The sequence below is a fragment of the Mastacembelus armatus genome, chromosome 3 (assembly GCF_900324485.2).
Source record: "Mastacembelus armatus chromosome 3, fMasArm1.2, whole genome shotgun sequence".
Lineage (NCBI taxonomy): Eukaryota > Metazoa > Chordata > Actinopteri > Synbranchiformes > Mastacembelidae > Mastacembelus > Mastacembelus armatus.
In genome coordinates, this window is record NC_046635.1 from 3231235 (window position 1) to 3246044 (window position 14810).

A 14810-nucleotide genomic window follows, 5' to 3' on the forward strand; every position below is an offset into this window, starting at 1 on the left:
CAAGGTCACGGGGAGTGCAGGGCCCAGGCCTCGTCCTCTCTCTCTATAATTGGACTGTACGTGTTGCACAGAGAGACACAGTAAGACAGACTGTGCATGAGAGTATGTATGTGTGTTACTGCGCACAAGCCTTTGCTGCTTCTGTGTATTCTCTGATAAGCAGCGACCTTACTGACCACGGTTTAAATGCTGTATTGTTAGTGTGCCGCTGTGTGTCAAGCTTTGCCATCAGCCTCCTGCGCTGCGTGATAGCTAGTTATTAGATTCTATTTGTGGCCATTCACTTGGGCTGATTGGATATTAGCAGCAGTGGGGTGGAAAAGGTCTTTTTCTTGTTTTATTCAGCAGAGTAGCAGGTTGTGAGGTCCTTCAAGCCCAAGTCCTCCTCATCTACATGATGTAGCCTGGTTGAAATTGCTACTTAAAAAAAATTAGCCTCCGTCCTGCTGATACATGTGATTAGCAAGAGAATTACAGTAAGACTCCCAAATTACAGTTGCTTGTAATTAATACTGCTAAAGGAACAACCCATTGTACACACATTACTCCAACAATACATTACACCTCATTACACCTCACAAAAAGCTGCGCAGCTACAGGACACATTGAGCTCTGTGATGTGTTTCTGTTGTATCTTTGCCCATCTGTTTGATATTGAGATTTGATGTAACATATAATTTAATGCTACTTTACAAACAAGTCAAATAAAGTAACCGCGCCTTTCTGTCAGAATGTGTTTCACCTTAACAGGGACCTTAAACTTTAAGTCCAGTAGCTCAACTTTGTGATGGCTACTACAGATTCATGCATGCGACTCAGATTATCTGGGAGCAAGTCACCATCTGAAAACTTACAGCAGAAAACACAGTTCTCTAAACTTTATAAAGGAAAAATATTAAGTTGTGTAGGAGTATCTCAGTGTGGAGTTTCCCTTCAGATTTGATGCTGACAAAATAAAGTGTTTCTAACAACAGTCCACTGTGCAGTATTTTGCTTTTTATCTGTGGCTTCCAAATGTCTGTTTTCCAACCACACAACACAGGAGAGAAAAACAGACAGTACAGCAGAATATTGAAACCCTTTCCTGCTTAATGAATATCTAGACTTTTCTGTGAGCTACCTTGGTGAATATTGACGACTGAGACGTGTATGGAAATGAGGGTGGCGATGCCTACAGACTTGATCGCTGTACGATTGTCGAGACAGTCATCGGCCTTCTGTGTGTATGTGTGGGTGTAAATCTATGTGTGTACCGGCATTCCCTGGAGGGGGGTGTGTGAGCTCTGAATAATGCGTTTCACAGTGTGGTGTCCCCTGGATATTTGCTTCTAGTAGCTGTGCAGCAGAGGCAGGTAGAATCCTCAGTTTACTTTGGTGTGTCAGAGACACAGTGTTAAGACAAAGGTGAGTCAGTGTGTGTGTGTGTGTGTGTGTGTGTGTGTGGGTTGATGGTTGAGCTGTGTGTTTAAAAAAGTTTAAATGTCTGGATATTTGTTTTGTCCCATGCTAACTGGTGCTATAAGATAAATGCTGTATAATTGTGTTTGCTTCCAGCCCTAATATGAGTATGGGTGGATTTTGTTTTATCTATCTATCTATCTATCTATCTATCTATATAAAGAGCGAGATAGACACATACATCCACCTACGGATGACAGACTGGTTTTGATGGCAACTGCTACCCTGTGGCTCTCTATATCTCTTCACTCATATTCCTTTTTCCTCACTCGTAATCTTCCTATAACTCCCTGTCTATCTCTCCATCTTCAGCCTCCCCCTCCCTCTCTCATGCACCATTTTCTCTAAATTGAGTCCAGGCATTTGGAGCCTATTGGACTGAGCAATGAGCAGAAATGCCTAAATATACCAATAAACACACCAGTGCCTGATGACAGTCCTAAATTGGCTGTGGTAGCATGAAATATGCATAAGTAAAGGTGAACTTCACCACATTTCAAAAATGTTTGCAGACAACAAATGTGTCAACAAACAAAAATTTAAAGTGTGAATAGCTTCAAATGTTGCCGTTTTAAAATGTAATCAAAACAGTAAAGCTGAAATGGATTTGCATAAGTGGTACTGCATGCTAGCTGTCAGTCAACACAAACGGCACTAACGTTAGAGCCGAAACATCCAAGTTCTTTTTCAAAAATAGCTGTTACTAGAATCCTACAGAAGTCAGTGGTGCTTGTGTGACTACTAGTAGAGCTGCAGAGAAACGTTATAATCAACAAGCTCCTGCATTCTTTACATTTTCTGATGCTGAAGGGTCGTGCACTGTGATGCACACAAATACGACAAGCACGGGGGTCGGCAAGATAAACATGCCTGCAAAGTGCAGAGGGCAGGAACAATGACAAATAATCATGCACTGTAAAAGTTAAACAAAGGGAATATGTACTTTAAGAAAAAGGCATCATAAATAATTACATTTTTTAATATTTTGTAATAATTTAAAATTAGCGTATATAGTAAATTTTTTATCAGAATTGTAAATGACTAATTGTATTTGTATATCGACATGATACTTTTAAAGGGATAAAGAGAGTGAGTGTGGGCCATGTTTGCTTGATTGACAGGTCACCCTGTCCCGCATTTTGCTGCAACAATACCCAGACGGAGCCTTCACCAAAACAGGAATTTTCTGGATACAGTAACTGACAAAAATGGTGAGTCCAATGGTCAATCTAAAAACACGTCCCTTCAGAAACATACGGATGACGCCACAGACCATCACTCCTCCATCACTTCCTACAGTGCACAGGTCATACAGACACACAGATGCTCAAGTCTACCAGCAGCAAACAGGCACTCTCTAATAAAAAGGAGAATCCAACAGAGACAGAAAAACATCCAAGAAATGCAGATCTACAAAAGAGGGAGGAAAAAGCATATTAAGGAGGCAGAATAGCCTAAAGAACTGAGATCCCATTTCTTTGGGGCTGGTATTATCTCTCTAGCCTGTAGCTTAGTACAAGACGCTTTAATGCAGACTTACACTGACTCCAGTGAACTACTAAAACACAGCCACAAAAAGGTCATGTGTGTGTCTTACTGTGAGCTTGTTAAAACAAAACCCCATAGGATTCCTAAAGGGATTTGGGGCAGATTACTTTACTTGAAGCTTTACTGGTAGCCAGGAATAAACTGAATAGAGACACACAAAGGGGGAAAAGTCCTCCATCTGTTGGTTCTGATAAAAACTGGGAAAAATTAAAACACCAAACCTGAAGAAAGCCGCTGCTGGACTATTTTTGGCTTGTTAGAATGAGTCGATAAATTCTGGACCAATGCTACAGTGGTCATCTATTACAAGTACTCCTTATGGAAGATTGTTGGAACAAAACAATCCAGATATGAAAGACATTTTACTCCTTAGCAAGTTTGGCTGGAGTACTGTTAGCTTCTCAAAGTTCAACAAAAGCTCTTGGCCTTTTTCTTGGGTTTTCTCTGAGGGCATGTTTAGCTCAGACTGCACTAATTACACATCCCAGTCTTCCAAAGATAATAGTTGGACTCTTCATCCTGGCCAAAACAAGCAGCTCCAGCCGTCCAGCAGCAAGAAAGATGCTTGTTGCTTACTTCCCTAGTCACGGAACAGCGAATAATGTCTTGTTCCAGGTAATGTGTATGTAGAGCGTTCAATCTTTGGATGTTTTTCTAAACTGATGGCTCCAAATTCCTGGGGTCGCACTGTCCATGAGATGCTGAAGCAAAGTTGCCAGATGGTTTGGTCACAGCATAAAGGAGTGGCTTAATTTCAGAGCAACACAGACTCTCAGTCGAGCTGTAAAACATGTTACTACTCTAAAATATACACTCGTATTGCAGAGTGTATATTTTGCTCACTGACTGCCAGGGTGTCTGTAAAACGATTCAGATGGACAGCGTGAGCCGTGCCAGTCAGAAGCTGCTTGCCACTCAAACAGCTGGACACACACACATTACATGCATGTTCCTGCTGTTGTGCAGATGTGGCTCTATCTGAAACAAATAACAGACTGTTGATTCCTCAACAGACGAACACAGACAGAAGAGTAGACAAGAATCAGACACCTCCACACACCTCTCTACCCACTGCATGAGATAACAAACCATACGGAAAAAGGAAGAGGTGTGTGCCTGCAGGGTGCTGCTCCTGATCAGATTAGTAGTCTTTTAATAGCTACATGGAAAGTTTCTCGTCATTTCAGTCAAAATATAGCTGCTCTGTGACACTGAAGGGAGGACAGGAAGGTGGTGTGCCATAATATAAACAGATTAAAATATCGACCAGATCTTATCAAATCCATCATTTTCTCTCATGCATGTACAACAAACTATTCCTGTCGCTTGCTGGAAAAATACTTTCTACACCATTTTCAACTGATACAGTGACAGATGCTGCACATGCTTACAGTGACGACTGTCGCCATATGTTTGATTGTTTTTGTTTGGTGGATCAAAGTCTTTGGGTGTGATAATACTTCAGTGGCTTGATTTGTACCACTTCCCATTATACAAAAGAGTAAAGAAGGAGGAACCGCAAGCTAAAAAATAGCTTATCTACAGATACATAGAGTTGTTTATGTTTCTGTCTATTTTTGTCCAGGTAAAACACTCCCTGCTCTCTGGGCTATAAATCCTCAGCACACGGGAAAACCATGAAACTTTTACAGGGGGCAGGGATTTGTTGCATGTGAGCGCAGCGCAAGGAAAGAACAATTAAGTTGATGATATGATACCATGAGGCCGTGATAGATGAGGGCTACTGCCTTGGAGCCCTATCAAACTGGAAACACACATGTTTGTGGAGAAACTATTTCTGTCTTGCAAACACACACACACACACACACACACACACACACACACACACACACACACACACACACACACACACACACACACACACACACACACACACACACACACACACACACACACACACACAGAGTGCAGGTCTGGGTGGTGCCCCTGTCACGCAAGACCATAATCAAAAGCTGCTGCCTCCTCTGGCCTCATTTATCCTCTTGCCAGCTCTAATAGAGGGTGAGATGTCACAGCAAAGTCATACTGAAAAGCACACTAGCTTCCACAGACAAGCAAATGTGTGCCTGTGCCCTAGATGAGATATGAGTGGAAGGCTAAGCTAAACATTGCTGTTAACACTATTATTTAGAGGATTGCAGTCAAAACTACCACTGCAGCGAAAGAACAAGCTTTTCAAGAGCTCGAATACAGTGCCAGCACTGTATTCTCACTGACACGTTGGTTATATTCATTAATAATATATGTTACACACTATTCACTGTGATATTGCTTTTTTGACAGCCAATGAAGCTGTTTGTACATCACTTCACTTCACAGAGAGGAGTTCTTGTCTGTTGATTGATCCATAGATATATACATTGTAGCCAACACAACAAACTCTTATGTTTTATAGTACAGTAGTATAACATGGCCCATTGAGCCTTAAAACTGCTATTGTTTGCTGCCAAGCTCTGGCCTGTGTGACATCTCACTGTCTACTGTCTGAAAAAGACATAGAGCTTCACTTCTCTGTCCCAACCTTTGTTGGAGCTCTCTTCTAAATGTGCAATATGTTCAGTGAAAATTCCCAGAGATCTGACTAGTTAACTGACACCAGAACACGTCAAAGTCTTTAAATAAACATGCTGATTTTAAGATACTGTACTTTGTACAGGACTAAACAGCACATTTGCTGGAGCTTATTTTCAGCAGCATATTTGGAGCACTAGTCAGAATTAATGGTAGTTGGATGGTGCATGTTGGACTGACCCAAAATATACAACTGTGCCTTTGCTGATTGTAAAAAGAGATATGTCATCCATTTTAACAATGTGCCTCATTTATGTGTTTTAATGGTTTTTGGCCATCAGTAACACTCAGGGGCTATTCTTGTTAGTGGGGCTCTAACTAATTGGTGTTTTGATAAAATTTATGGACAATAAGAAAACACAGAATATGGATTTTCCTTCGGTGTTTAAACAATATCTGTATGTGAAAACCATATTCAAGCAAATACAAAGATTTGCTGCTGAATGCATACAGGTGTATAGAGTAAGTCCACAACTGACCTTGTGTGGTGTCATGTATGCATGGTTATGTGTTTGTGTGCACAACTGCTGCTGTGCCAGTGCATTGCTTCTTCCACAGATAAGACTACCTCATCACAAACACGCTGGATATCTCCAGGCATAACCTAAAAATGTTTTGCCGTATCAAATCCAGAGTTGGCGCTCTGCATCCTTCCTAAGCACAAATTGTCCAGTGTTCATGAAAAGCTTCTAGCTGTAAACACACAGTCTCTCCGCATTACAGCAGCTAAAAAGGCCCTAAGGTGTTTTTGAAGGAGCCAGTCATAGGAAAAGTTGTTTTGCTGTTAGTATAGATTCATACTACATTGATTTCTATGTGTGTCTTTTACAAGCGTAACTACTTCTTGAGGGAATCAATTGACCTTTTAAGTGTCAGTTCTGTTGTCAAGGGAGTAAATCAATGACACAATCTGGTTTCTTTATGAATCTGGAAGAAACAAATGCAATTAGCCGTTTGACTCTACAGCATGGGACCTAATCAAACTACAGGATTTCATTCCTTTACAATGACTGATCTCCTTCAGCAATATAATAGGAGTGCTGATCAATCCTGCACAGTCTCATTGGAGGTGGAGACTGGCGAGGAGGTGGATCGGAGACATGAAGGATTTCAGAGAGATTTCGACAGACCGACTTGAAAACCGAAAACAAGTCAGGTCTCCTCCTGTGACCTGATCCGATCTTCCCTTACTGTCTCCTTTAATCACAGTGAGTGAGGGAAAATGATGAAAGGGTAGTGGCAGGGTGATGAAGACATGAAGGGATTTAGGAAGAAAGGGAAAGAGTCATATCATGATGTGGCTGTGTGTGAATAAACCCAAGAATGAGCCTCAGGGTGTTTACCCATTCTAGAGTTATTTCACACCTTACCTGAGAAAAAGTTCACAAATACAGAAGAGAAATCTGTGTTCATGTGTATTTGATGCTCCAATCTATTGATTTTACTTATATCAGTCAGAGTGAATAAAGAGATCAATTTAATATTTAAGGCCACTCCGGGTTAATTATCATATTTAAGAAGTTCTGATTGTCAACAGACGCAAAGATTTCTGTAGATTTCTTTAAATGATGCCATAAGCAAAAGGCATTAGAGCTACAGTAAATCTGTAAAATGACCTACACGACTGAATTTGTACACGTGAATTTGCAGTTTCACTTTTTGCAGGGCCAGCCCACCTTAAATGATGACAGAACATTTGTAATGTCATTTTTGTTACAAAACACTGAAATGAGAAATACACAACAGGTTGAAACATTTACAGATGGAAGGAAATTGTCTTGTCTTGCAGAACCGAACAACTTTGACATGCCTCATCGATTGTCATCACATCAGGACAAGCTGCATGCTGTAGTGTTTGATGACAACAGGTTTTCTGCGTGTGTAAGTGTATGTGCTGGGGGAGAAGAGAAAAGTCAAAGAACAGTGTTACAAATGTTTGGCAGCAGGGAAGCAGATAAAAGCAAAGGTTTTGGGAAAATGCAGAAAAACTGGAAGCAGGTGTTGAGTCAAAGTTCATCAGGCTCCTCCAACCTCAAATTATTTACTTATGTTGATTTAAAAAGCTTTACAGTCCTAATATCAATACACTTTCCTATTAATTTCCTTTTAATTTTAATTATATTGAAATAAATACTTTCCCATAAATAAATAAATAAATAATCCCATAAATAAATAATTTCAATATATTTAGCCCAGTGACATTTGCATTGAGTTCATTTATGTATTTATTATAGATCACAATTAAGGATCTGCCATCTAAATGGGACTATGAATCAGCATTCACTGCTGAAATCGCAGCTGTTTCTTGTGAAAGTGTGATAATTAATACTCACAAAAAGCTGTCAACAATTCATATTTGCTTGTCAAAACTGAACGAATGATAAAAACCTCAGAAGTCTTTACAGAACTGACTCTAACGTTACGTGACGGATGAACAGCAGTTGTACCTAAAGACCATAAACTCCAAACCTACAAACAAATGTCAAAACAAGCATGATTTGTCTGAATGAATGAATTTGCACATCCAACTAGGAAGATGCTGTACAGTTTTCATTGCAGTGGTGTAACTGTATGCGATTCCTATTGTGGTGTCTGGTGATAAAACTGTCTGGCTATAAATTTTACCACTCGTCTGTATTTGCTTGTCATTTTCAGTATGTGCAGCTCATTCCAAAATAAATAACGGCATTAAGGTGTTTTGAGTTTGTACATCTAGTCCTACAACAACAAGTTGATGAAGTCGGCTGACAGACTCTACCTTGTATTGTGAGTTGGGCTTGGGTTTCAATGGTGCCGTTAGAATTTTCTGCCATGCAGGTGTAGACGCCGGCATCCTCCTCTGTGAGATTGAAGATCTGTAGACTGCTTCCTCCCAGAACCTCCACACGACCCTCACTGGATAAAGAAAGGAAATATTTGTGGAAAGGAAGAAGAAAAGTTTGTTAGGTAGGAACACGTCTTTCCTTCCTCTTCATTTTAATAAACAATGAGACTTTGTCCACATTACACACAGCACAGGAGCTCGCAGGCTGTTCACCCTAGAACAAACTGGATAGAGATGAGCCTTTTACCAGATTTCTAAAATGTGTTAAATGTTATTACAGCCTGTTTCTCTGAAGCACATTCCCCTCCTGCTCATTCAGGCTGACGAGGTAAAGGGAGCACCCTCTGGATTTCCATGCTGTCCTGTTCACCAGAGGTTGACTCCACATCTGTCTCTTCCTACCAGCCCTCTGGATAAACCTGCTAAAAGCCAAGTTAGCTGCCCTCAGAAGAAACTAATTTGTAATTTTTCTCAACAATCATGATTTATAAATAGCCTGGAATAATACTGGAGGTAGGAATAAAATATTTAGTGAGCTGTCTTGTAGTGAACTCTAATGCTGTTTTCAAAGAATAAATGCACTTTTTATAAGTTACATCTATATGGAGAAAGATGTCAATGTTTTATTTATAGACACCAGTTTAGATTATACATCAAACTGTTGGTGTTGCTGAAACTACAGCTCAGGCTTGTACTTTGTACAGTGTCACTTCTGCAGTTGTTACATCGCCTCAACATATGTTTTCATTTTCTTTCATCACCTGTTAATTAACGGGGGTGACATCCATCTTCCCAATAGCAACGCAGTGAGCTAAAACTGAGAAGCCATTCTCACTTCAACAGCATCTGGTTCTACACATTCAGTACTGCAGAATAATATCTGAAGCAAAATCCAGGTTACTGAGAGCACTAACAACCAGTAAACATGTTCACACAGTATTGTGATACTGAACCTTGTCTGAATAGGACTGGCAGACTGAGAAACAAGTATCACATCAGAATCATGCTTTTCATCAGGCATTTCACACTGTGCAAACTAACATATACATTATATATAACCACTCATCTATTTGCATAGCCTCTCTGTGAACCAGTGACCCTCCTCCATTTTAAACAGTCCTACTTTGATTTTTCCAATAGGTCCATGGGGAAGCAGTCTGTGGCCAAGCTCTGGCTTGATTCAACAACCACTGGAGCATGGAAGGAGGAGGCTGAGAGGAAAGAAAACAGAAATCAATAGCTTACAGAGAGGACTTGGCATTCAGAACGAGAGAAATAGAGAGGAAGCTGAAGGAGATAAAAATCCAAAGAGGGCCACAGCAAGGAAGATGCAACTAAAGAGAGCAAGATCCGTGCATAATGGTTTTTGCACAGAGGAGTCGGGATACATGCAGAGGTAAAGAGTGCACTGTGGCAAACAACCCTACACTGCAGGTTGATTTAGTTTTAAACAAACTGCTGAGCGTCTACTCAAGCTCCTTTTTCCCTCTGTCCCTGACTAGCCCTGGGTTTTGGCAGTGTTGGCCTTTGAGACTATGTGCACGTCTTTGTGTGCAGGAACATTCGACTTGCTGTCACTAAAATGACACCACTGTTTCACTTCCTATGACATATTTAGGAATTTAGTGCCTGAAAAACTAGATACAGGAATTAGAAAATGAACTGGGCAAATATGGCAATTACAGATTTGCTCCTTTTGTTTGCTGCGGTGCTGTATTCATTTACAGTCTCAATACAAAAAGTCTGACGTACTAATTTCTGTACCAGCTGCTATGACACGTTAATACTTGGTTACTGTCGGTTATACATGAATCAGATTTGCAACTGTACTTCCAAATATAATCACTCCATTCAATACCTTAAAAGGTGCATGTAAGAACTCCACTCTACAGCGATGTTAAAATGTTACGTCACATAATGTACTGTATAAGCTCTATAGGGATCACAGTAAACCAGTGCCAACCCATTTATAACAAGTGAGTAATGTGAGACCATGACCCTGCTCCAGACCAGGGGCACAGTCATGACACGAGGTCAGTAGACGCTTGTTGACCTCTTCAGACTGCCAGGTTAATCCTAGGTCTCCACATCAGTCTAAAAGGTGTATGAATCAGCACTCTGGGTTCCTTCTGACAGATTGTACAGTAAACACATCAAAATCCACTGCACTCAGCAAAAATAGTCTGACAGGGAACACCTTGAGTCTTCAAGGTAGGAAAAGGATAACCGAAATAAGGCTGCTATCCTATTCTTTTGATTCTGATACAGCAGAATGCAACACAGAACAGAAAATCCCAAATATCTGGCCCTACATTGATTACTTCATGTGCTCATTGAAGAGTGTGGCTGATCCTGATGGGAGGCTGTGTATGTCACTGAAAAAAATCCCTCTGTAAGACGCCATAGGGTCCATTGAGCCAGGCATTCCTGCAGTTAGTCTCACCAGGATCGCTATTCAGGCTCTTTGGCCTTTAGCGCCGCACGCACCATAAAGGACTCTGACAGTTTCCTATTGTACTTGAAAGAGGAACATACAACACATATCAACCCACCAGGCAATTTCTCATTCTGTTCAGAGCAAGTCGATCTTAGCTCTAACTGCAGCAGTGAAACCATGAGGGATGGAGACAAAGCAAACTGGTCCTTTTGCTATTGTGAGTTATCTCTTTTCACTCGTGGTCACTTAAATTAAGGCAAGGTGCTGTGACGATATGACAACTTGTACATCAGCTGCAGGTCCTTGGTGGCGGGTGCTGCTAATTAAAACTGCATTATCTATAATCACCTACAAAGAGCTGTTAAACCAGCTCACTATCACGCTGTCAATTTTTATGCTGTTACTGTACAAACACGTGTCTACAGACAAGCGAAGTGACGAGGACAGTGTAGATGTGTCAGACAGATGAGGTGTGATGATGCTAATTGGTCTTTTTCTCTCTATCCAGTTTTGTGTCTATGTTTTTTATTATTTCTTTTCCAAAAGCTACAACTTTCCACAGTTTCCGTTGTGCTGTGGAAAGACATAAAACACTGATATATTCAGCTAAACTTGATGAAACTCTGAGATGCACTGAGTCAAAGATAGTTCACCTATAAAAATATCTACAGTAACACTTGAAAAAGCAATTTGTCAGTTTTTGGAAAGAACAACATCCTCGTCCCCCTGGTCCTCTCGGGTGTGTAACTGGTCCAGCAAAGGTTTTGACAACATGCAGAGGCTTCATACATGTCTTGTCCGCGGCTGAGCCATTCAGCTTTGAAGGCAGTGGCAGTCACACAGACCTCGGAGAGAGAACACATTTGGTATGTGTGAGTGGTGACTCAGCCTTCTGTAACATAGGCTGTTGGCAAGGTCAGTACACCTGGGTGAGTGGAAGCTGCAGATCACTAAAGAACTGTGTGTGTGTGTGTGTGTGTGTTGTGTGTTGGCAGAGGTAAGGCAGTGCTGTCACAGAGCAATCAGTGGTGGCGTGACAGTGGCTGTGCAAGGGTCATGTTATCTGCAACACAAGGGGGAGCAGGTAGAATCACACCCAAAAAAAAGAGGATTCATTATTAATAGACAGAATGGCAGTCTATATATTTTTCTTGGTTTTTTTCCCCTTTCCCTTTATTTTTCTGTGCCCAGATTCAATTTCTTTTCATTCCCTATTTTCCTTCTCTCTTTCTATGTCTACCAACCCATCCACCATCACAATCCATCTCTCTCTGCACAGCCATGCACCCTGAATGCTAACTATTGTGCTGTTCAGGGTGCTGTGGTTCAAAGCGGAAGCAAACTGAACTTCCCCTTTAGACCAGAATATAATCATAACAGTTCCATGAATTTAAATCATGCTCAAGGTGTGAAGAAAGCAGTGGGATTTCATTTTACGGCAAGGGGTGCAGACAGTGGTTTGGAATGATTTGTCCCGCTTCACGACAAACACAACATTTTATTCTTTAGTGATTTCCACTCAGATATGAGCTATATTTAAAAAACAAATGTCAGAGACTAAAGAGAGAAGAGGAGGGAAGTCAAGCTACCTAAGTAAATAAATCAATGAATAAACAAATAAAAATTAAGGTGAAAAAAGAACCTGGCGCCAACAGCACAGGTTGGGGCTTCTCAAGTGCCTCAGCCATGAAAACGTTTTTGTTTTCCTTTGCCTTGTAATGGAAAGCTGCAGGACCCTAGAGACAAACACAACTCCTGCTTACCTGACTTTGCTTTTGTCCCCCATCACAATCCACAAGAATAAGCCAATTGTTTGATTAGTGCATATTCCAGTCTGCAGCCCATAACTCATGTAATATTCTCTGAGATGGCTCTGGGAGGCTTGAAGCTACTCTAACCCTAAACTGCAAAACTCCAGTTCTCTGTTCAATTACAGTCTTCAAATAAGACATATACCCACATAATGTCTGATGAAGAGCCACAGTAATGTGTTACAGCACAACTGCTTTATGCTGTCAGAGACAATATGCCGGTCACAGTGTCAGCTCTATTTCAGCAAATGGTGCCATAACATACAGTATGTGCATAAGTAGAGTTTCTTGGTACCTTTAACAAAAAAAAGCAGCTAAAGACTAACCGTCAATGAATTTCTCTTATCCTCAATTCCTACCTTTGAACAAAATACGACTAGATTGCACGACGGAAGAACAAATATCTAGATTGCACAGTGGAAGAACAGATATCATGACATGAGACGTGCTTTAAAGACAACCAGTGATTCGCTGGAAACGGAGGGACATTCATTAAAGGATCCACCACTGCTAGAAAACCATTTTCCTTGTCATGTTTTCTCATCCACATGCCAGCAAAACCACTCCATTACCTTAACCCACTGTGCTGCTGCCATCTATCATTTTAGAAATGTGAGTTCCTAAGCAGAATTTTGAAAATATGTACAAGGCAAAATGTGGGGCACTAGAGAGCTACTGTAAATGCCACCTTCTCTAAATGATGGAAACAGAGCAGAACAGTTCAATTGGGTCTTAACTCTTGTTGCATTTAGCAGTGACACTGCAGTTTATTAAGACATATTTCTATGGTTTCATTCACACTTTACAAATACATATACAGTAGATACATAGATACACCACTAACTACTTCATGTTTCTACCTTTATGTTTCTGCAGACTGGTTAAACGCAGCTGATCACAGGTGAACATCACTGCAGACTCGTTAGAGCACTTGCCTGTATATGTGTTAATGAGGTAACTAGTTGAAGAGATGGGCCTGTTTGTTAATATGAGGCGTCGCTTTTAGCCGCAGCCTCACAGCACAGAGAGTGACCACCTCTGTAAGCTCATGCAGGGCAGGATGAAAGACTGTGCACTCTGGGTTTGTGCTAAGTGGTGAGATAATGTCTTATCCTGCCTTTAGTGTGTTCTGGTGGGTGGAGTTAGGTAGCAAGTCGAGGGCAGAGGTGGATGGTTTGTGGGAGATGGAGTTTACAGTGACAGATACAATGCTCTTTTAATCAGGTCTGTTGTACTGTATTTGTCAGCTGAAACAATCCTCCCCACTGAAATCTGCCGCATCACTAAAAACTATTAGCTGCTGTTGTAGGATGAGTTTAGAAGAAGGTGGACATTTTCCATTAACCTCACTAATAGTTACTTTGAAGAAAGGAGCAAGTTTAAATCATAGGCCATTAAGATTTTTAAGTTGTATCTCTGACAGGATTCTTTATTGCAGTGGCCATGTAAAGATCTCAGTGGTGCAAAATGTCTAGAAATTGGTTTGAAAACAGAAAGTGAGAATTTAAAAAGTCAGTGACATCAGCTGTGCGATGTGGGTGTTAATTTAAGTGCACTTAAAAGGATGTGGAGAACAAAATAGGTTAAAGTTTTGAGTGTCACATTGTGACTTCACTCAAAAAATACCGACAATTACGGATGATTGCATCTGAAGGATTTTTAGCTTAGAGGAAAATTTAAATGGCAAATGGCCATGCTGTATTTTAAAGAGAAGCAATCAGTTCTTCTTTGTGTGCATGCAGCATTGCAAGAGCTATCAAAATCTTTAAACCATTATAAAATTGCTGGTTCACATCATTACTATTCCTCTGGAATATATCTACTACAAAATTTCTTTTGTGAAAGCGTTGGACATTAAAGCTCTAACCCTTAACGATTAATAATAATAATTAATAATAAGATCTAAACACCTTGTGATTGGTGTTGTTTGCTGCTGCCAATGGTCAATGCACACGTCATTTCAAACACAACTCCCTGCATCAGCACTATTAAAACATATTTGATCTTCCCGTCAGTAACCAGGTATTACCCAAACCAACAGGACTGTTTTTTTATGATGTTTGCTTTAATGTAATTTTCTTGGAAATAAAGAAATCAGGGCATATTGCTGAGATCACCCACTGTATAATAAAGGAATATT

At 40.5% G+C, this 14810-nt stretch overlaps 1 protein-coding gene across 7 annotated transcripts in view; it reads right to left on the reverse strand.

Annotated features, from left to right (window-relative positions):
• Nucleotides 1-14810, reverse strand: part of neo1a (neogenin 1a) — a 135687-nt gene that overhangs the window by 40908 nt on the left and 79969 nt on the right. For all 7 annotated transcript variants that reach the window (XM_026320099.1, XM_026320098.1, XM_026320097.1 and 4 more), the window contains exon 5: nt 8357-8493. In XM_026320099.1, the coding sequence (XP_026175884.1) occupies nt 8357-8493 (137 nt within the window). The remainder of the gene's footprint in view (nt 1-8356; nt 8494-14810) is intronic.